Genomic DNA, 20918 nt, shown 5'->3' on the forward strand with positions numbered 1-20918 from the left:
CCTCTTGTTTCCTGAGAACATTTTCAACAGTTGGTGCCAACTTAAAAGCAAACCTTTGGAATGGAGATGGCGCCTTTTGCAGGACACGTGTGTGAGCTCCATGCGTATCTGTTGGATGTGTCCAGCTGCACATGCATCAGACAGGTTCAGGCTGCAGGGGGCTGGGGAGCCATGCTCTACCTTGGTCTTAGGCTTTAGGCCTTAGGTTGTCAGAATTGCAGTCCTGGCACTTCAAAGAGCAAATCAATTGCTTCTGCCATGTACTCTAGCTCCAGACTGTGTTTTGTCAGCAGGATATGGCAAGGATGAGCTATTACATGCACCCAGCTTCCTCTCCGCTGCCTTGCAGAGCTGGGCATGTCATCACTCTGAGTTCTCATCTGCAGGTGAAGGCATGCTGCCTCTCAGTGCTTTGACTAAGGAAATCCAGGTTTTCCTGTTTTCAAGGCAGACCCTTGTCTTCTTTTAACCTTCCATCAACTACTTTGGTGCTTACTGGATGCTGGAGTGTTTCTTGATCTGGGCTCGGTTAGGGTTAAATGCTGAGCAAATATGAACTGACCACTTGCTTTGATGGAAACCGCATGATGCTCTGTGAGGCTCTTTCTAACCCATGCAAAAGGGCTTTGAGCTTTGGGATTTTATTCAAATTTAAGTTGAGCACAGCCAAGTGGAGACTGAGGTTCTCGGGGTCCTGAAGAGTTTGGAAACCACACAGGAGCACTGTACACCACAGGACAGTAACTCCAGCCAAAGCGTGGTGGGCTGAGTGCCAGGCAAGTTCACATAATGCTCTCTCTTGGAAGTCTTTCTGGCTCCCTGGCATGCATACAATTTGCATGTGACAGAGTTCAAAGCCACATGGTGGCTGGTATCAATGAGTCCCACGTGCAGAAAGAAGTTGGACTTCGTGGCCTTCTTTGTAATTACTGTTTTGTCCATTGTGAATATGCTGGACTAGTAGGTAGGAATTGGGTGGTTAAATTTTCATGTCATTTTCTGAGGCCTGTTCATTGATGTGCACTTTAAGTCAGTGTGAATCCCGTGGTTCCTCAATCATAAACATGGCAGAAAGTTAGTTGCCCTGCCACCAAACTGTGAAATGCTGTTCCTTCTATCACACCTGTAAGATACAATCATTTGGTCATAAGCATAGTGAGTTCACTTCTCAGAAATAGGCAACTGATCAACTTGTCTTACTTATTCTGTGCTTCCCGGGCTCTTCAGGATTTAGTAATTCCTCGTTCCCCAAGTCAGATGCCTCAGGCAGAGTCTGTACAAATATCTGGTTTGTCCCCAGCCTGTGGAAACACAGATGCATTAGGGTCTGTACCCCCTTGTCTGGCCTCTCTGGGGTAGATCCTTTCCTATCGATGCTCTATCCCAGATCCCTGTAAGGGCTGTTTTGCAGCGCACTGAGAGCCTTCCCTTCTTCACCAGTGATCTTTGGCTCCAGCCCTTCCTGTGAGAGCTGCAGGAAGAGTTCGGTTTCAGTGAGGGAGCCATGTCCCACTCTGGGACCTATATTCCAGCACCACTGTTGACACTTAGATCTTGAGATTTAAAATCTGGCTCTGATTTTTACATCTCTGTCCCTCATAAGCTCTGTTCTCCTGTGGTGCAGTGTGCGTAGGAAGCCAGGTAGCATTCAGAGACACGGCCATTACTAGAAAGCCCTGAAAATATTCTTTTGACGCTCACTTGCAGATGACAGGAACCCGGGGAACGTAAACCCACTTATTTTCCGCCCCATGGAAGAGGGAGTCAACATAAATATCCCCAGCACCATACATTCGATCGCCCAGTTCCTAAACTCCACGCGGGAAACCCAGGACCCCAGAATGTACACCCAGCTGGTGGCCACTTTGGCCTTTACCGCCGAAAAAGCCAAGTTTGCCACTGGAAATGAGCGGCAAGAGTGGATGGACCTGTTCATTGACACCTTCAAAATGGTGCACAGCGAGATTGTGGGGGACCCAGAAACCGTGCTAGGGCTTTGCTGACATCTCTGTTCTAGATCATGCAAAGTGGGTGGAAGCAGAGAGTGAGCGGGGATGGAGAATTGTTTGGAGCTGCAATCGTCTTTCCTTGAGTGCCTGTTTGGCAGAGGGGGCAGGTACATTGGCAGAAGCTTTTAGTTTAGGAGAAACGCAGGCAGTGAAAGAGCTTGGCTGGGCTCAGCCAGGGATGTGACAAAAGTGGCAGACCTCTCCGGCTTGGCTGGATGGCGAGCATGGCAGCTTTCTCCAGAGATGCTCTTGCTTTGCCTGCTGCTTTTCTGCAGGGGAGCTGCCAGGCCCTGGCAGGATGGCAGCACTGCCTTGGTCTCTGAGCCAGCCATGCCGCTGCTCTTTATTTTCCTGCTCCTGCCATGCTCTGGCAGCCTGGTGCATCCCAGTCCTCAGCTGCAGGTGAGTGGGAGGCCCCACTGCAGAGACTGGGGCACACGTGGCTGTGGGCCAGAGCCAGCCTCTTGGTGGCAGTGAGCCCAGTGATGCACTTTTCCTGCTCTTTCCTACGTTTGTCTTTGCTGACTGCTTCTGAAGCATCTTCTGTGTCCTCTTGCCGGCTTACTGTGAGGGCTCTCTTCAGGTCCTGCTAGCCAGTCATGTGGCAAGACTGGCAACGTCTCTTCTCTCTGCAGTCAGAGTTCCTGTACAAGCACTCAGTAAGCAGTTAGGGTTAGCGAAGGGGAAGAGCAAGGAGTACAAGAGGGGAGCATCCCTGGCTTTGCATCAAGAGCAGCAAAACCTGAGGAGTGCTTCTGTCAGAAGCTGTATAAGCTGTGTGCACCTTTTACTCTGCTTGTACACTCGTGTTTCCTTTGTCTTAATTAGCTATGTGTACTATTCATATCCAGGAGACAGAGGTTATATAGGACCAAGAAGTCCTAAGCAAAAATCCACGACTGCACAAACCTCTGTGATACATTACATAAGCTATTTAAAAGCAAGTATTTAAACTTGATGTAGTATAGTCCGTGAAATCCATACCCAGTGCTAGTTCGGTTCAGAGAGAGTACAGACCCACCACTAGTGCTGTGGATAGATTCACTTAGATGAGGAGTGGTATTTCCATGAGCTCAGCTACCACTGGTTTTCACAAAAAGTCAGGTAGATGACTGCCATTTGTGCCTCCAGAATATTTACTGACCTCTAAACCTGTAAGAAGAAAACAGAGCATTTTGCATGCCCATGCAAGTGTTTACTGCCAGCAAGTGGATCTTGCAGTCTCTCTAACTGACATGGTATTATTGCAATAAAGTATACTGAGCAAATGTCATATTTAATGGGCAGAATGGAGATGTACAGTCTTCAAAAATGTGGCTGGGCTATAATGAACTGTGTTGCAAGGTGTGTGAAGGGGAGCCAGTTGCCATACTGTAGCCAAGTTCAGAAACAAGCACTGGAACAAGGACCTTGCCCACTTTGAACATTTTACAGTGTTTTATTTCAGCTCCATTTCAACATCTGGGGCTTGCCAATGCAGGTTAGAAGTTTTCCAGTGACAGATGCACAAGAGAGATGGTTGTGTTGTTCAGCACATGAACAAGCCTGGCACACTGCACCCAAAAGGAAAAAAAAGCTTCCAGCATTTCAGCACTTTTTGCTCCCAGTCTGTGCAATGCCAGGGAGTTTTCCACTTCTGGGATATAATAGAGGGAAAAGGATTCAGAGAGCTTTAAATGGTGTGCTAGGAGTTTTAGGTGAAAGTCTAGCAAAAGTTTGAGGACCCGCCTGTGCTTGAGTCCATATGCTAATTTGTGGTCGTAATCCATGTATTCCAGATAGTCTGTGCAAAGCCACACTCCCTGTTTTGATTTTTACATGTACCCTAAAATTAGGATGTGACAGCCTACTGAGTCTGAATGACTGAATTCAGGGTAGTTAATTAAACTGCTCCAGCCATGATGCTAGAGGGAAAACCCCAAGGAAACACTGATTTGAAAAAAACTTCTCAAGGCTGGGACATCTTGCTGAGCAAGACTGGGATTGAACAAGATTTCAGAAAAGCAGATTTAGACCTCACCACTGTGGTTATTTCATTTCCCAGGACAGTATTAGAAACAAACTTTTTTACCTCTCAGAAACCTACAGCGAGCTTCAAAAAAAAAAAAAAAAAAAAACAACTGAGAGAATGTCTTTGCCTAAGCAGTGTTTTGAGACAAAGGCATGTGGGTGCAGTGGTGGTTTGCTAACATAATCCTGGCTAATCCTCTGACAAAACCGGTTAGTTGTCATCGCACCTGCAGTTCCTTCAGTGATGGGGCAAAGCTGTTGTGCAGAGGGGACAGGTGAGAGAAATTTCTGCAGTTCTCTTTTTGTGCCACTCCTGTTAGGCAGCCTCAGCTGTTTCCTTGCACCTGGTATGCAGTGCAGTGAGCTGCAGGCATCCGTGCCGTGCTGTGAGACGCATTACAAGGACCAGTGCTCCAATTAAAAGCACAATGCGAAGATTTTAGTTGGGCTAATCTGCGGTGGTGCTCCCAAGAGCTTATCTCACAGGACCACATACAGTTAAGGACAAGAATCTTGTTCCTTGCTGCAGGAAAGGGAACTCAGCTCCATGCTGCCCAGACGTGGGAACCGACACATGGTACTGAACAGGACAAACCCAAGGTTTTGCTGTCACTCTACTGCCCTGCTCATCTATGTTATATCCTCCTGGGATCACACAGTCCGCAGGCAGCCCTTTCCAGTTGTGAGGAGCATAGGGGAGTTTTTCTGGGGAACACGCCTGCAGTAGACGCTGGTAGAGAGCTGCCTGGAGAGCCAGCCACGTGTTAGGGAGCTGTGGGCAGCCTGATCTAGTGGGAGGTGTCCCTGCCCACAGCAGGGGGCTGGAACCAGGTGGTGCTGTGATTCTGTGATTCTGTTGGCCTCACCAAAGCTCCACAGAGGGACTCTTACGTCTGCTTAACTAGGAGCTACTACTGATTGCTTTAGATCATTTTGGAGTGTGAGGGGGCAGTTTGTGCTTGTAATCACAACATGGCTATGTGTAGGCAAACACCAGGGGAGACAGACTGGTAGCACTTCTCTGAGTCAATATGCAGCCCTTTCTTCCACCTGCTCACTTCCACCAGCTTTTCAGACCCCTACCCAGATTTCAGACTGTTGCTGAAGGGGGCATGCCTTTCCACCTTTCCCTTTTGTGACTGCACAGAGCAGGGGAGCACCTGGAGTTCACTGGTGCAGGCGCTGCCAAGGCAAAATTTCCTTGTGGCAGCAGCACCTGCATGCTGGGAACTGCAGCATCTATGTACCTATAGACAACATTTCTCAAAGAAGGTTGGCCAGAGGTGAGTACATAACTTTATTGCTTTAAAGGAATGAAGTACTGCAGTTGAATTTGGAAATGTTAAATATTAAAATTGCTCACGGGGAAAAACAGAATCACTAAGAGGTTGCTTTCTCCTTCAGTCAGAATTGACATTGCAGAAGCCTGTCATTTGCAGTAAGTTAGTGTATAGCAAGCACCATTCAAGACACATCATTATTATAGGTATATTTTACAGTGTGGGCTAAGAAATACAAGTCTGCAAGGTCAGGGAAAATGAAACAAAAGCAACCATGGGCTTTAGCAATGTCCAGAGAGTTTGATTAAACTACAAGTACCTGTATCAGGTGTTTTATTATGTTTTATTATGGAAAGCAGTGGTATCAAATAGTCTTCGAGTTCAACAATATGCACACTCAGAGTGTCTACTACGCTGGGAGTAGAGTCCTCTGTTGCTGAATTCATTGCACACTGTCTAGTCTCAAGAGCACATGTATCCATTTTGCTTCAAGTACAGTTTTGCTGTTTGCCAAGTGTTGACTACACATGTATATATATACACACATTGTACTTTCATACTAAACAGTGATTTGTTTGTTGTTCACCTCATACAAGGAGTTACAAAACGCTTTGGTTCAGCATTCCACCATGCTGAATGCAGCCCCAGGTATAACGGCACTCAGCACTGAGGAAGCGCTTTGTCAAGTTGGATTTGTTCACTGTACAGAAATTCAACCTAATGTGATGTTCCTATCGTGAAAGTTGCCCCTCGATACCCAAAATGGATATTCAGGCTGGAGTTGCTCCAGAATCACCCTGTCCTTGCCAGTCATGCAACACAAGATGAGATCTGCTCCAGTGCCTTTTTGAGAGTCAGTCTCGGTCTGCACCGCAGAATTGCTCTACAGTGCAATATGGTTTTTGGCCTGCTGCCACCATGCAGGAATACCTCAGGAGGTGGACAGCCACAGCATGTACATCACAAACCAGTAATGATGTTACAATAGTATTCCTGACTAGGGTTTTCAGTAGAGAAGGAACTCAGAAGAATTATTACACCAGAATGGAAGAAAATCCACCATAGCAAAAGTGGAGGTCTTTCTTGAAGAAGCAGTGCATGCACATGAATGTCAAATGCATTACACACAACCACGGCAAAGTGACGAAAGAATGGTTCATAACTAGCACCTGGCTCCAAATATTGTAGTTTTATACCACTTTTTTTTTTTTTTTTTCTGAGTTCACTCACTGCATATATTCATATGCCTACATGCCTTACTTTATGGACAGGTGCTGTTCTGAGTGGCTGAAGGACAATGTCCCACTGTGTTTCATTTAAATGTTGGTCTTTGTTATTTATTACAAAAGCTGCTTTACAATGTGCAGGTGCACCAGCAGGGATAGAGCCCTGTTTTCCAACCATATGACCCGACCTTTATATAAACTCTTTAGGAATCGGTAATTACAGATTAAACTAATTTGTGTGAAAGGTATGAAATCAGCTTTATCCCTACAAATCTTTGTGTGAAAACTAACTCTGAAAGTAAGCCGCTCTCTAGAAATTACCGAGACGTAAGACAAGCACTGTGTGCTGTTGATCTTCATATAGACCCCTTATATATAAAAGTTGGGCACTGCTCTAAGAAGGTGGCTGTAATTCTAGAGCTGAAATGCACAAAATGTTCAGACCTGTCTAATGCTTGGATGCTTCTGAAGGTCTATACTAGGTCCTGGAATTAACATTCATTCCTCATGCCCAGGAACTGAGGGAATCAGAAGCAAAGGCCCAACATTACCAGCCACAAAGACAGGCTTTGGCATCATCGTGGAGCTTGTCCTTCTTTGGAAAAGTGTGTGCAGAGGCAACTGGAGCCCAAGCTGCATGAGGCAAGCCGCAACCTTATTCTGTAGGCTTTCTCATGCTCCCAACTTTGTTGTTTTTTTTTCTTTCTCCTGCAGAGCTTGCAGTGGCCCAGTGTACACAGCGCCCCGTTGACATTGTCTTCTTGCTTGATGGCTCTGAAAGAATCGGGGAGCAGAATTTCCACAGGGCCCACAACTTTGTGGAGGAGGTTGCCCGACAGCTCACACTGGCCAGGAGCAACAACGACAACATGAATGCCCGGATCGCACTGCTGCAGTACGGCAGTGAGAGAGAGCAGGACGTGGTCTTCCCACTGACCTACAACCTGACGGAAATCTCCAATGCGCTGGCACAGATCAAGTATCTGGACTCATCCTCCAACATTGGGTCAGCCATCATACACGCCATCAACAACATCGTGCTCAGCCCAGGAAACGGGCAGCGAGTTGCCCGGCGCAACGCTGAGCTCTCCTTTGTCTTCATCACCGATGGCATCACAGGAAGCAAGAACCTGGAGGAGGCCATCAACTCCATGAAGAAGCAAGACGTCATGCCCACAGTAGTGGCTCTGGGGAGTGATGTAGACATGGATGTCCTGCTGAAGCTTGGCCTTGGGGACCGGGCAGCCATCTTCCGGGAGAAGGACTATGACAGCCTCTCCCAACCCAGCTTCTTTGACAGGTTCATTAGGTGGATATGTTAATTGAATAGAGTACACATGTCCTCCTCTCACCAGTATACACACCCCAGATATTACCTGTTCTATTTTCTTCTCTCTGTACGGTTGCTAGCAACTCTGAGCTGGCCTAGAACAGTGTGTATGCAGCTGCCCTCTGGGTCCTCCTTTCTGGCCAAAATTCAGACCTCTCTTTTGATTTTCATGATGAAAAGTCACATATCTTACATTTATGGTGCTAATTAAAACCAAGATCTAAGCAGGATACAGAGCCATATGAAGTATGTCTGTAAAGCTTTACACACACCAAGCCATGCCTTGTGTATGAACTGTTACCCTTGGAGGGCTTATCAGAGAAGCGAGAAACGTTTCCAGTTTAGTAGGACAAATGATCATCTCTAGTGTACAAAAACTCCCCATCTCCTTGAGCATCCTTTGAGGAGATTTATAATTGTGCCATCACCCATTTTTTTAGCAAGCCCTTTTCCCAATTATATCATCCTTTTTGTCCTCTTGGGGTTTCTGCCCCTGAGAGGACTGAGCAAGTTTCTGACACATCCTGTGCTGCTTGAAGCGCTCAGTGACTTGCTTTTCTTTTGCATGGCCCTTGGTTGTTTGCTCCTTTTTCCCTGGGAGCAATGGGATGTTTAGAAGTTTTGCTGCCTTCAACAGCTGTCTGCAGGTGCTCCTTTTGGTGCTCTATCAATCCTAAATTTCACAGGTCAGCTTAAAGACCTTCATTCTCCTTCACTTCTTTCAGCCATTCCAACTGTCACCAGAACCTGTTCATTTATTATAGCACCCAAAATACTGGCTGAGAGGGGCAGCATGCCTCCCAGCAACTCACAGAATACTGTGCAGCACGTGGAGCTGCCTTCGTGTCATCCCAGAGTGCTCAAAGTAGCTATGGTGCCTTCTTCCCACCAGTATCTCCTGAACAATACCCAGATTTGAACTTGAATTGTGCTGCCTGCAAAAATAAACAAATAAACTCTTCTCACCCTATTTTGAAAAAGCCTCTTTATCCTGTAGTTTATCTCGTCTCTCTTTTTTTTTGTTGTTTGTTTCTAATGAGCAGCTGATGCTCCCCTCGGTGTTAAGCTGGTAAGTCAGGATAAGTTTGTCTTCTTCATTTCCTTGAAAATGCTGGAGCACAAGGCCAGGGGTCCATGCAGCACAGGGCACTGCTGAAGTCCTGAAGGACCACAGGAGGCTAATGGGTCCCCTCCAGTTCTCCTCACTGCCCAGCACCTCCAGTTCCCTCGCAGATCTGTTCCTCTGCCCCAACCCCACACATCCACAGTGCCCATTGAGACCCTCATCTCCCAGCAATGCCTTCACCCCTCCCCAGTTCACGTTCCCTTGGCGCAGGGCTGCTGGTCAGGCACGTTAAGGGAGGTGAAGAGCAACAAGAGCTCAGCCACCTCCTCCAGCTGCTCTGGCCCAGGGATGGCACCACACAAGGTGCCCTTTCCCAGCCTGGCTCTGGGAGCTGGCACAGAGGTTCACTCATCAGACACAGGTTTCACCCCCAGTAGGCATTTAATCATCACAGCTCACATAAACCACAGTACAGAGAGTGCAAACACACGGGCAGAGTTAGAAAAATGATTTAATGAGCAAAAGATGTAAAAAGAAAGGACAAACTGTGGTGATCAGGCAAAGGGCTTAGCCAGACAAGCATGCTGACCGGCCGCATTTTACATACAACCAACCCTTTTTTACCCTTTTCTACCTGTCCCTCCTCTTTGGTACTCCTGTTCCCCAGGCCCCCTGCACACCTCCATGGGCTTGCAGAGCTCTCCGTTTTCTGCACCCTCCCAGTCTGGGGCCACTTGGTTCACAATCTTATCAGCTGCAAGGCTCAGCCTTCCTGCAAATGGCCCCTGTAGTTCATTAGCTCACCAATTAGTGGGAGGTTTGCTTATTGTGATTTCTTCCCACCTGAGCAGTCCTCCCTCAGATTATTCTGCTGGAATAAATGTTCCTATATTTTCATATGTTCTCATAGGTTAGTGTAACTGACCAGAGCTGGTTCCTATCACTTCCTCTCTTTCTTATTACCCCATGTTGCCTTGGAATGGGGCCCTTGACCACTATGGAGCTGGCATCATGCCAGAGGGACAAACAACCACCGACTGCTGACCAACACGTGAAATTTTGTGTGCTGTTACCCACAGTCTTGGGGATGGCCCTCAGTGTGGGATGAGAGCCCCTTCGCACTAAAGACAGGCCAGAGCTGCTGCTTGTCCTCTTACAGTGATTCCAGGTCAAACAATTTACAAACTAAAAGCGAGAAAATCACTCAACAGGCAAAATGCAGACCACAGAGACAGCAGACAGGGGCAGAAGAGCAAGCAGGTAGTTCCCGTGGGACATTTGTCTTCATATGCTGTCTCCTCCGGGGCTTCACCACCGTGCGGGTGGAACGTGTCCTCTTCAGTCGGAATCGGAACTGCTCGAGCTGCTCGAGCTGCTTGAGTGCTGGAGAAGGAACAGATGAAACCGGTTCAGGATAGCACAGAAACAACCCTCCTCCACACCACTTCTGGCAGGTGCTAACGGCTGCAGGCATGAGACCTGGGGACTTGTCCAGGGACATTTTGGCTCCATGAATTCCCCCCAGTGCAGGGTGCCCACTGCCTACAGCTGCTGCGGGAAGAAGGGTGCCTGTTCGTAGAGCCCAGCTGGGTCGAGGTTGAGCTGGAAGCAGCCACAACGCACACCCACAGTTTAATCACCACCAAAAGGTGTGCCCTCAGGTGTGTACACAGGCTGAGCTGCAAGCTGGTAATTACCAGCAGCAATGCCAGGGGCTGTGGCCATGCAGAGGGTCGTGATCTGCAGCATCACGGCCTCAGACAGTAAACCTCTGCCAAGCTACCTTGGCATTGAGATGAAATGGCTACTAATAAAATGATGCCGGTGTTTATTGCAGTGCTGTCACATGACATATTTTTGAGCTAGGCACTGTTGTATTTCTGCCACGGTGCTTGGCAGATATGATTATGAGCACATTGTGGGAGGGCTGTTTTTTTATTGTTATCTCTCAAGGCTGTTCAGGACAATTAAACAAACCCCAGAAGGGTTGTGGTCTCTGCCAGCAAAAGCAAATGTCCAGGCAAATCACCTTACAAGCAATCAAATACCAAAAGGAGCTGAGGGTTTGCATTGTCTGGGAATTGCATCTACCTTGGATGGTGGAACTGGCAGCCCTTCACTCAGGCCTGTCTGGATAGCACCCATCCCTAGGAGATCATTTACTGCAGCATCTCCACCCAGCACAGACACAGAGCTACTGACTACCCTAAGATTTTTTTTTCACTTTTTTTTTTTTTTTTTTTTTCTCATCTTCTGGATGGGGAGGATTTTTGAAAGGGAGCTGCACTGGTCCTCTGATGTGGGACACTGAGCAGACGTGGTTCACAAGGTCTGGGTAAGCAGAAGGAAGATGTGGGACTTAACACACTGCACGGTGCACCCTGAGCTGTGGCATTCCACTGCTCTGAGTGGCTTCAAGGAACTTCACAGATAAGGTATCTAAAGACTCATTTGAAATGACTCATGCTTGCCTATTTATAAAACAAAAGGGAGTCTCCAATTAAAAACAAAACCAAAACAAAACAAGAAGCCCTTGGCAGCCCATGAGCTCATTCCAGCTGTAGCAAGGCAAAGGAGAACATGCAGGGGGTGCAGGGGACTACGACAGAGAGCTTGGGGCAGCTGCGGCCACCACACCCTTACCTTGCCACTGTGGTGCTTGTGGGACTTGGAGTGCTTCTTCTTGTGCTTCTTATGGTGCTTCTTGTGGCAGCCAGGGTGGGCTGGTGGGCACCCCGGCACCCCTGGTGGGGGATGCTCATGGTGGTGGTGTCCCGGTGAGTGGTGGCCTGGTGGGTGGTGGCCCGGTGGGTGATGTCCCGGCGGGTGGTGGCCCGGCGGGTGGTGGCCAGGTGGTGGGGGGACACAGGGGAAGGCAGCTGGGTGTCCTGGCTGACAGGCCCCGGGGACGCTGGGGGGCACTGCCGGGTAGCCAGGATAGGGCCCAGATGAGTTGCAGGACCCTGGGTATGGGTATGTCGGAGGGGCAGACGGGCAGATCTGCACCTGCGGAGGTGGCGGTCCTAGGAGGAAGAGGGGGACTGTAAGTGAGCAGAGCCTGGAGAGGCAATGTAGGGAGCTGGGGTACCTGTGCACCCCAGGGACCCCACCAGGTCTACCCCCTCTTCTCAAACGATGCCCCACTCCCCTTTGATGCACAGGCAGTCCTTTGGGGTGCCTGTGGTGGCTGCACTGAGCCCCTCCCCAAGCCCCGGTGACTGTACAGTACCCAGGGGCAGCTGGCCCCAGCCCCACGGCCACTCACCTTGGTTGAGGTTCCACATCCTTCACTGGCTCCGAGCTGCAAAGGAAAGGACAGGCACAGTCAGCACTCCCCAGCAGTACATGGCCACGGTGTGGGGCTTCCCCTGGGGCCACCCTGGAGGGGACAGGGGGCATCCTGTCCTCCCCAGGGATCCTGAGAGTGGCTGCCACCACCGCCACCACCACCACTCCCAGCATACAATTTCCATCACGAATAGAAAAAAATGCGCCAACTCCAGCCCAACACAAGTCTCCCATGTGTCCCGGAGCAAGCCAAACCCATGCACCCAGCAGGAGCATAAGGGGTTGGGGACACCGTGTCCTGGCCCTGCACCAGCTCTGGTGCCCCCCAGTGCATCCCAGCCCCACCAGTGGGGACTGCCTCTGCTCACCCGCCGTGCAGAACAGAGCCCTCTGTAAGCACCACAGCCCCGACTGCTCTCCTCAGCGTGGCTCTCCTGAGGCAGTGAAGCCAGCCCGTGGGCACCCCTTAAATACAAAATACAGGGCCCTGCCCAGCCGGGGTGACACCGGAGAGCAGCGAAACCCGCAGTCACCATGGGCACGGGGAGACGTCAGCACACCGCTCCCACCCAGCACAAAGGTCCTGCAGGGCTGGAGAAAACACGGGAGGGAGGGTGCTGGCGTCAGGTGATGGGTGAGTCAGGCGTCCCTGCCTTGAACCCTGGCGCAGTGCCCCCAGCATGGGTAACGTGCCCGGGGGACAGTGTGGGGATCACGTCCCCACTGGGGCTGCTGTAGGGCTCGGGGCCCTGCCAATGACCGCTGGGAAAAGGGGGCTGGGGGTGAACAGGTTGAGCTCAGGGTGCTGTGACAGCCTGATATCCGCCACCAGACCCAGCCCTTTCTCTCCGGGGAGCTGTGCAGAGGGGGTAGAGCTCCCCCAGTGCCACCCAGTGCCATTCCCGCTGCCTCCCAGTGCTGCCCCGTGCTTGGCAGCGCTCCCTCCCTGCCATGCACCAGGCTCATCACGCATTGCTGGGATGCTGCACCGCTAGGGACACGGCCCTGGTGCCCATCCCTGCCCTAGCCCAGCATCAGGAGGGTGTCTCAGGGTGATTCTGGGCACAGAGACATGCAGGCAGGTGAGGGCCCACACCTGCAGCACCACAGGGTCCCCGCTTTGGTCAAAGAAGGTCCAGCGCAGGCAGGGGACATAACACTGGGACTGGTCTGAGCGGAGCAGCTCCCCTGGGGCGGGTGCCGAAGGAGCCCAGGCAGCAATGAGTGTGTTTCCCAGCTGTATTTGTGTATCCCCCCCACCCCGTGCATCTCCCGGCCCAGCCCTCAGCGCCTCTCAGGCCACCCGCTTCTCCAGCAGCGCCAGCACAAGTGCCAAGCCTTGCTTCGCCTCCTCCAGCAGCCCGGAGACCTTCTGCGACATCTGCAGGGGAGGGAGAAGACGGATCATTTCCAGACAGAAGGACTGACAAGGCCCCCACTGCCCACCATCCAAGCTCTGCCACGTCTCAGTCCCCATCCTGGCACTGAGGTGTCCTTGTGCCCACAGCCCCTCCACACGGGGTCCCGGGGGCCACATCTCCCGTTCTGTCCAGCCTTATCCCCACCTCCAGGGCAGGCGCACACTTCCAGCCCCTGCTTACCGCAAGCTTGAACTTCTCATCCGTTATGTCTTTGAGGTTGATCATGACATTGAAATAGGCTCCAAACACAGCAGCTTCCAACATTTTGGCTCCCACCTATGAAAAGAGGCTTCTGGAAAGCTCTCCTCCTGGACCAGCTGCACTTCATGGTCTGGCAGCAGGGCAGACCCTCACGTTACATTTTGGATCTCTGCTGCCCTGGCCTGCAATGGGAAGCAGCACCTTCCCACCACGTTCAGGACATGACTTTGCTGTGGGAAACATTTCATGACCTTGCCACGGATGTGAAAACTCAGGCAAGGGCTGGTGGAGATCAGCTTTCCTTCCTGAGAGGCTCACAAGCTGCCAGAAAGTGAATAGGTAAAAAGCAGTGGCCAGTTTGGGAAGCAGTGCTGGCTAGATGTGTCCCCTGCACAGGTCAAACTGTGGTGGAAAATCTGATGAGGACAGGCAGTGAGCTCTGAAGCCCCAGCCAGGACAGTGTGTGAACCCTGCGGCCACAGAAGGTCCTAAGCATGGGGCTGTACCTGGATGTCGGATTTGCAGGCCAGGTTGCAATGCTGTGCCAGCTCCTTCAGTGGGGGCCAGAGCCTGTTCACCTTCTCTGCCAGGGTGAAGGGCACTTTCACAGCTGTCTTCAGCCCCTGCTGCATGGCAGCGCCACGCCTGGGATAGAGGATAGCCCTAGGTGAGCACTGGGACGAGCCCAGGCTAGGCCTGCTCGTGCAAAAGCTGGGGTGCAAGCTGGTGTGCAAGCTCCCACCACCACCACAAGCCCTCACCAGTCTGAGGGCTCACCTTTCCCTCTCTTCAGGGGTGTTTTTTGGCAGCTTCATAGCTTCCTGCAGGCAAGGAAAAGGAAGTTTAGTGGACTGGGGTGCTCTGAGATCCCATGTGTCTTCCACCAGGGGCCACAGCGGAACCAGTGGCTCCCTCACTTGTGCTCAGGCTCCCTTCCCAGGTGATGCCCCTTCCCCCAGTCCTGCTCCAAAGGGCACCAGGGTGCAGTGCTGCTGGCAAGCCCCCCTGTTGCCCACGGCAGGGCTGCTCTTGGTGAGACCTCACCATGTAGCTGCTGAAGGCCTGGGAGTCGGCGTCCACCATTGCCACCAGCTCGTCCATGGCCTGGTGGAAGGGAGGGATCAGCTTCCTCATGATGGGATCCAGCTCCTCGAACTGCCGCTTGCCATAGCTCATCAGCCCCACCATGCAGCCCAGGGCTGCTCCCTGTGGGGGCACAGTGCTGAGTTCTCCAGCAGGGCACAGCCACTGCACCAGCTCTCCTCACTGAGGAGCCCCCCGGGTGCCTGGAGAAGTACCCAGGAGGGCGGGGAGGGACCCCCTTGGGGAGAAACCCCCCTGTGGGCAGGCCACGTACCAGAGCGGCCGCAGCTGCAGCCACCGAGCCTCCTCCTGGTGCTGCTGTCCTCCCGCCGACTGCTCGCACGAAGGCTCCCAGCGGCTTTGCCACCAGCCCCTTGTCCTCCTCTCCTGCCTGCACCAGGTACCTGTGGCACACCGTGGGTCAGACCACCCCTGTGCTGGCAGCCACCACCACCCAACCCCTCCTCATCCCTCTCCGCTGGGTTTTCATCTACCCCTTGGCCCACGGGTGATTGGGAAGGGGGGACAGCGCTCTGCTGGGAGTCCCAGAAAATCAGCAGGAGAAGGAGCCAGGTAGCCTCCTGGTGATGGCAGGGGTTGCTCTGCATGAGAGGAGCATCTCACTGCAAGCAGCATTTGATGGGATAGAAATGCACCCAGATGCTGGCTTGGGCTCTGAAGCCATATCCCAGGGCAAGGGGACAAGGACTTATAAGCGCACGCCCTGATTTCCAGGTGGGTTTCACTTTCCCAAATCAATCTCAGCGCAAGAGGCTTGCAGCAGGATCCCCCGGCCTGGGCAGTGATGGGGACAGTGAGGAGCAGCAGGAAGGGCCCCTACTCGATGATGCGCTCCCGGGGGTTGAACGGAGACAGGGAGTCCAGGCCCAGCCGGCTGACCACCTGCAAGGAGCAGCACCACCGTGTCAGCCCCAGCCGGCTCCGTGCGCCCCGCCAGCACCTCCCGCTGCATCCTCTTGCATCCTCACACCCTGATTTTAATTAACGTTGGGTGGTTTGGCCCTGGGAAAGGGCTGCAGGGGTGACCACCCGAGGTGAGGGAAGCTGGTGCCACACGTAGCTCCCACCCCAAGGTAGGGGTGGTGTGCGGCCGCCCACGAGTGCCTGAAACTGCACCGATAAATGTTTAGCTCACTCTTATCTAGCACATTCCTGATAGGGTGGTAAAGTCCCTCCCCACTCCCTTCCCTGCTGGAGCTGAAAAGCAGAACCTGCCTCCTTGTTTCCAGCTTATACCGGAGCTGGGACAGTGCCCTTGAGCTGTGGAGAGGTGTCCTTTCCCTCACAGCCTCTGTGCAGGCAGGCTGGGCAGCTGCTGCCTGTAATTTGTCCTCCTCAGATGGGGTCTCTGTTCCCCTGAGCATCCTCAGGACTGTAAGCCAGTTTGTCCCAGTCACTATCCCCTCACAGATTTCTAGGCACCATCCCTCAAGCCAGGTGTTACAGGTCACCCAACATGCCTGTGGCTTGTCCTGGTCCCAAGTCCCTGCTCAGCGGCATTTTTGGAATCTGGGGGGTCTTACTTGTAGCCCCGCCCTTGTCTCAGCGTTGGGAAGACCCACTTTACCAGCTTGATCTTGTGTTCCTCCTCCAGGATGAAGAGTTTTTCCTTCTTGATGTAAAACTCTGCTGCGTCGAGCATGGCCTTCTTTGGGACAAGCCCTACCAGCTGGGACCCCACCACAGGGAGATTCAACGCCTGCAAAGGACATCAGAAACAGGAGAAAAAGGACATCAGATCCAGGAGAAAAAGGCCCCAGAGCTGCCTTTCCTGCCTCCACTGCCACCTCAGCCTGGTGGCTCCTATCCCTTCCCAGGACCTGGGGGGCTCATGGAGAGCCTCCGATGTGGCTCCTGCCGTGTGGAGATAAGCCAGAAGCTGAGGTTAGCAACAAGTTGCTGAGCTTTTGGAGTTTACATGTGGGTCAGGTCTCTGCCCAGCTTGGATGAGCTGAGTATAAGAGAAAGCAGAGCCCAGCTGTGGGCTGAGCACTTGGAGGGAGAGCACCGTGCACTACCCACCTCTGCGTCACGGCAGACCTCCTCATAGACGGTGTGGAGTGGCGTAGCCTCAAAGTCCAGCAGGTTGGTGGAAACCTGGGCTATGTTCTCCTCCTCCAAATACCAGCCGATGCCCTGCACCTTCTTCAAGCGTCCAGGCTGCGGAGAACCCCTGTGGTCAAGGTGGCAGCCCAGCCCAGGAGAAGCGGCGTCAGCGGGCAGCACGGGGGTACCTGGCTGGAGCCGCGGCCCTGCTCGCGGATGTTGAGGGCGATGCGGTGCGCCAGCTCCTTGGTGCACAGCAGGTTGATGTTGTACGCGATGAGGAAGGTCCGGGCCCCTGTCACTGTGGCCCCCCACCGGGGGACAAAGGTTGGGGGCCCGAAATCGGGAGCCCACTCGGGTTTCTTGAGCTGGGGAGGGAGGAGAGCACGTGGGTGCTCGTGAGCAGCATGAGCTGCCCTACTGGAGGTGGCTCCTCCCAAGCAATCACCCAGGAAAGGAGGCTCACTCCCCCTGGCACCAAGGTTTGGCTGGAGCAAGGCTCACATCTCCCGTCCCACAAAGCCAGGCTCACCTTCTCGGGGAGTGCCTCGTACTCCCCAGCACGGATGGCAGGTAGGGTTCTCCTGCTCTCCTCTCGGGCCGCCTCTCCGTACAGGTACACTGCAAGGCAGGGTGGTGGTGAACAAGTTGTCTACCAGGGTCTGAATTTGCCTACTGGGGGGCAGGCCCCCTTCTGCCTGTGGTGAAGCTTTTGTAAAAGAAGCGCTGGGGGTATGCAGGGGGACAGGGGCCCAGCTGGGCGGCCCAGCTCTCACTCACCAGGCACCCCCAGCTCTTCCGACAAGCGCTGCCCGAAGACGTGAGCACAAGCAACGCACTCCTCCATGCTGACATTCATCACTGGCACAAAGGGGCAGACGTCCAGGGCCCCCATGCGAGGATGTTCACCTAGGGCCAGGGCAGAAATCAGGATGGGAGCCCAGAAGGGCAAGCAGACAAGGAGGGATGAAGGCCCTTTCCCTGCTGCTTTTGCAGTCTGAGCACTGTCACGGCAAGGAAAGTGGAGTTTGCAGCAGCAATGCCTGCTGCAGCCTAGGGACAGGACAGATGCAGCCCCTCTGGATTGGGAGGATGAGCAAGAGCTCGGTGTGGTCTCACCAGCATCCCTCCTACAGTGCTGGAAACACTCTGTGCTTGCCCTCTGGCAGCACTTTGGTGCCTGCTCTTCCTTCCAGCCGAGGCAGGGGCTCTGCCCAGGCTGGGAGCAGAGGGTTGCTCACCCGTGTGCTGGCTCATGTCGATGAGCTGCCCGGCCACGCGGGCTGCGCTCAGCGCCCCTTCGACGACAGCTTCGGGGGTCCCCACGAAGGTGTAGACGGTACGGTTGGTGGAGGCACCAGCGTCCACATCCAGCAGCACGCAGCCAGGTGTCCGGGAGATGGCCTGCCCCAGTGCCTCGATCACCTGCCAACGGGGGCAAGCTGGCTGGGCTGGTGAGGCTCCCACTGCAGCCCCGGCAGCTGTGCAAGGTGAGGATGCCGTTTCTCAGGCGTCTCCACCCTGCTCCCACCGGTGCAGGGGATGCACCTATCGTCAGGCTCATCAGGAAGGAGGTGAGGATGCAGGACCTAGGGGCATGAGCATCCAGATCCCAGCCAGGGGATCTGGGACTCTGAGACAGCCCCCAGGTAGTCCCAAGCCCTGGGAGAGCTGCTGTGTGACAGAGAGCTCCATCACAAGTTGCTGTCCCTGAGGACACTGTCCCCTGCAAGCTTCAAAACAGATTTGGCTCCAAAAAGCCCGTTCCCCAGGGGAAGCAGCAGTTTTTCAGCAATTTTAGGTCTGCTGACCTGCACCACTGTCAGGGGCAAAGTGCAGCCTGAAGCGGGTGCCCAGCACAGGCAACATTGACCTGGCTGGCGTGTTTGATTTCATTTGGCCCAGAAATAATGGAAAAGTACCAGAGAAGTACAGGAGTACTGGAAAACTATAAGCCAGGCTGCAAATCACGGGGCAAAACCCATTGCAGGACATATGGGAGCCCAGCTGCCCACCACCCACCACTGCCCACCCCTCGACCCTCACCTCCTTATTGCACCCCTCCGAGAAGTTGGGGACACACTCCACCATCTTGGCCATGGTCCTCGGCTCTGCCCGAACCCCGTGGCCCCAGGCTTGGCTCCTCAAGCTGCGTGGGTTTTTCTGGCTGTTCCAGTCCTGCTGGGAAGCAGCAGCGTTCCCAGCACCCAGCCGGTTGCCTCTTGCCCAGCACCAGGGTTTCTCATTAACTGCATTGATCTACAGCCAGCAGACAGAAAGGGTATTGGATCAGCAGCACGGGGGGGCTAGGACTGAAATGCCCTTGTGGGGCTTGAGCAGCACGTCCTCAGCAAGCTCCAACAGAAATGACCCGTCAGTGCCCACTAATGACTAGGACAAGGTGGCACAATGTGAAGAAAAGCAAAAGTTCCCTGCTCCACCCATCCCCAGGGGCTGCCCCACAGGACTGCCCCTGGTACAGGCAGATCAGCAGCAGGCCAGTGGCGCCTGCAGGGCTGAGACCACAAGGGATGGGGACACGGAGGACAGGAGCACAAAGGCACAAACGGGACGAACAGTACCCAGCACTGGTGGGGGGCTGCTGCTCCCATGGTGAAACCAGTGTGAACCCCCACCCACAAGCTGATGGTAGTATCAGTCACTGTGAGCAGGATTCACACCTGCACACCCTATAGGATTTCGAGCCCACTCCTTCACCCCTCAACCCTCATCTGTGCCACAGGCACCTTCAGCCCACGGCGTATTAGAAAGAACACCTTTGCTGTGAGGGTGATGGAGCACTGGGAGAGATGCCTTCAAGGGTGGTGGAATTTCCCTCTTTGGAAATCCTCAAAAGGTGCTGGGACGTGGTACTGGGCAACCTAATGCAGGTGTCCCTGCTGGGATCTCCTGGCAGTGCTGAGGAGGTGTGGGGCAGCAAGAGTGGGGGTGCAAAGGGGTGCTGCACCCCGGCTCGTTGGTCTAGGGGTATGATTCTCGCTTTGGGTGCGAGAGGTCCCGGGTTCAACTCCCGGACGAGCCCCATCTTTTCTGGCTCCATGTCCCAGAGAGCATGGGGAGACAACCTCGGATTGCACTGGGGAGCAGGGCCAGGGCAGTGTCCGCTGTGAGGGGAGAGTGTTTGGTTTTGGGGTATGTGTGTGCGTGTCCAGGGGGAGGAGGGCTGTTGAGAGCATGTTGAGTAGTCAGGGGTGAGTGTGTGGTGCTGCAGGTGTGCTTTGTGAGGCAGGTGTGTTGTGGAAGAGCAGGGGAGGTGTGCTGATGTGTTGGGGAGTGGTGTGGTCTGAGGAGGAGGAGGCAGGAGGAAGGCTTTATTAAAAGCAGAGCCCCCCAGGAAGGCCCCCAGGAGTGTGGGGATGTAGCTCAGCGGTAGAGCGCTTGCTTTGCATGCAAGAGGCCCTGGGTTCAAGCCCCAGCATCTCCATGCTTTTCCTCCCCACACAGGACAGGGCAGGGCAGCCCTTGGGGGCTGCAGGACCTGGGGCTGTCACGGGGCAACAAGCACGTGGGGCAAATGCTGGAGCTGCCCCAGCGGGTGTGAGAGCTGTGGGGCACGAGGGCAGAGGGTGCAGAGGGCCCCATCAGCACGGCTCGTTGGTCTAGGGGTATGATTCTCGCTTCGGGTGCGAGAGGTCCCGGGTTCAACTCCCGGACGAGCCCCCCTTTTGGGATGAGCCCAGCTGCTGCGGGCAGGGGGCAGATGCAGGGGGGCTGGCTCTGGGCCCTTGTCCCCCCAGGCGGTGCTGCAGGAGCAGGGGGGCATTCCCCTGGCATCCCCCAGCAGCCTGCAAGCAGCACCCCATGCTGGGGCCGGAGGCTTTGTGGGGCAGCACAGCCGCCTTTGGCCAGGCTCAGCCGCTGCCAGTGCAGCAGGGAGCGCCCAGCTGCTGCTGCCAGGGCCTGGGCCCCCTGGTGG

General features: G+C 53.7%; 2 protein-coding genes across 4 annotated transcripts in view; one reads left to right on the plus strand and one right to left on the minus strand.

Moving 5' to 3' along the window:
- Positions 1-8825, plus strand: part of COL6A2 (collagen type VI alpha 2 chain) — a 28489-nt gene extending 19664 nt beyond the window's left edge. The window contains exon 28 of one of the 2 annotated variants that reach the window (XM_084524310.1): positions 7240-8825. In XM_084524310.1, the coding sequence (XP_084380436.1) occupies positions 7240-7847 (608 nt within the window). In that variant the 3' untranslated portion in view covers positions 7848-8825. Of the gene's footprint in view, positions 1-1707; positions 3283-7239 lie in introns of those variants that run through there. The other variant, XM_084524311.1, reaches the window with a different exon arrangement.
- Positions 8826-9414: 589 nt separating this feature from the next.
- Positions 9415-19403, minus strand: FTCD (formimidoyltransferase cyclodeaminase). 2 transcript variants are annotated; one of them, XM_084524313.1, is made up of 18 exons: positions 19028-19403; positions 18223-18406; positions 17762-17890; positions 17514-17602; positions 17170-17349; positions 16958-17095; positions 16503-16634; positions 15756-15817; positions 15189-15318; positions 14876-15037; positions 14609-14652; positions 14338-14476; positions 13811-13906; positions 13306-13590; positions 12578-12800; positions 12187-12222; positions 11565-11944; positions 9415-10304 (listed from the first exon to the last, which is right to left on the minus strand). In XM_084524313.1, exons 1-14 carry the CDS (start codon positions 19079-19081, stop codon positions 13504-13506), a joined length of 1626 nt encoding a protein of 541 aa, XP_084380439.1. In that variant the 5' UTR covers positions 19082-19403; the 3' UTR covers positions 9415-10304; positions 11565-11944; positions 12187-12222; positions 12578-12800; positions 13306-13503. The 2 variants fall into 2 exon arrangements, with proteins under 2 accessions (XP_084380439.1, XP_084380438.1); XM_084524312.1 differs by having other exon boundaries at positions 12578-13590.
- Between the last annotated feature and the right edge of the window lie 1515 nt (positions 19404-20918).

Source organism: Aythya ferina (genome assembly GCF_964211825.1).
Source record: "Aythya ferina genome assembly, chromosome: 6".
Lineage (NCBI taxonomy): Eukaryota > Metazoa > Chordata > Aves > Anseriformes > Anatidae > Aythya > Aythya ferina.

Excerpts from the sequence above, each read along its gene's own strand:
- FTCD (XM_084524313.1), bottom strand. The coding sequence starts at position 19,081 with ATGGCCAAGATGGTGGAGTGTGTCCCCAACTTCTCGGAGGGGTGCAAT. Across the intron at positions 15,818-16,502 it reads AGGAACACAAGATCAAGCTG|GTGGTCAGCCGGCTGGGCCT; the intron begins GTAAAGTGGGTC and ends TGCTCCTTGCAG. Across the intron at positions 13,591-13,810 it reads ATGAGAAGTTCAAGCTTGCG|ATGTCGCAGAAGGTCTCCGG; the intron begins GTAAGCAGGGGC and ends CCTCCCCTGCAG.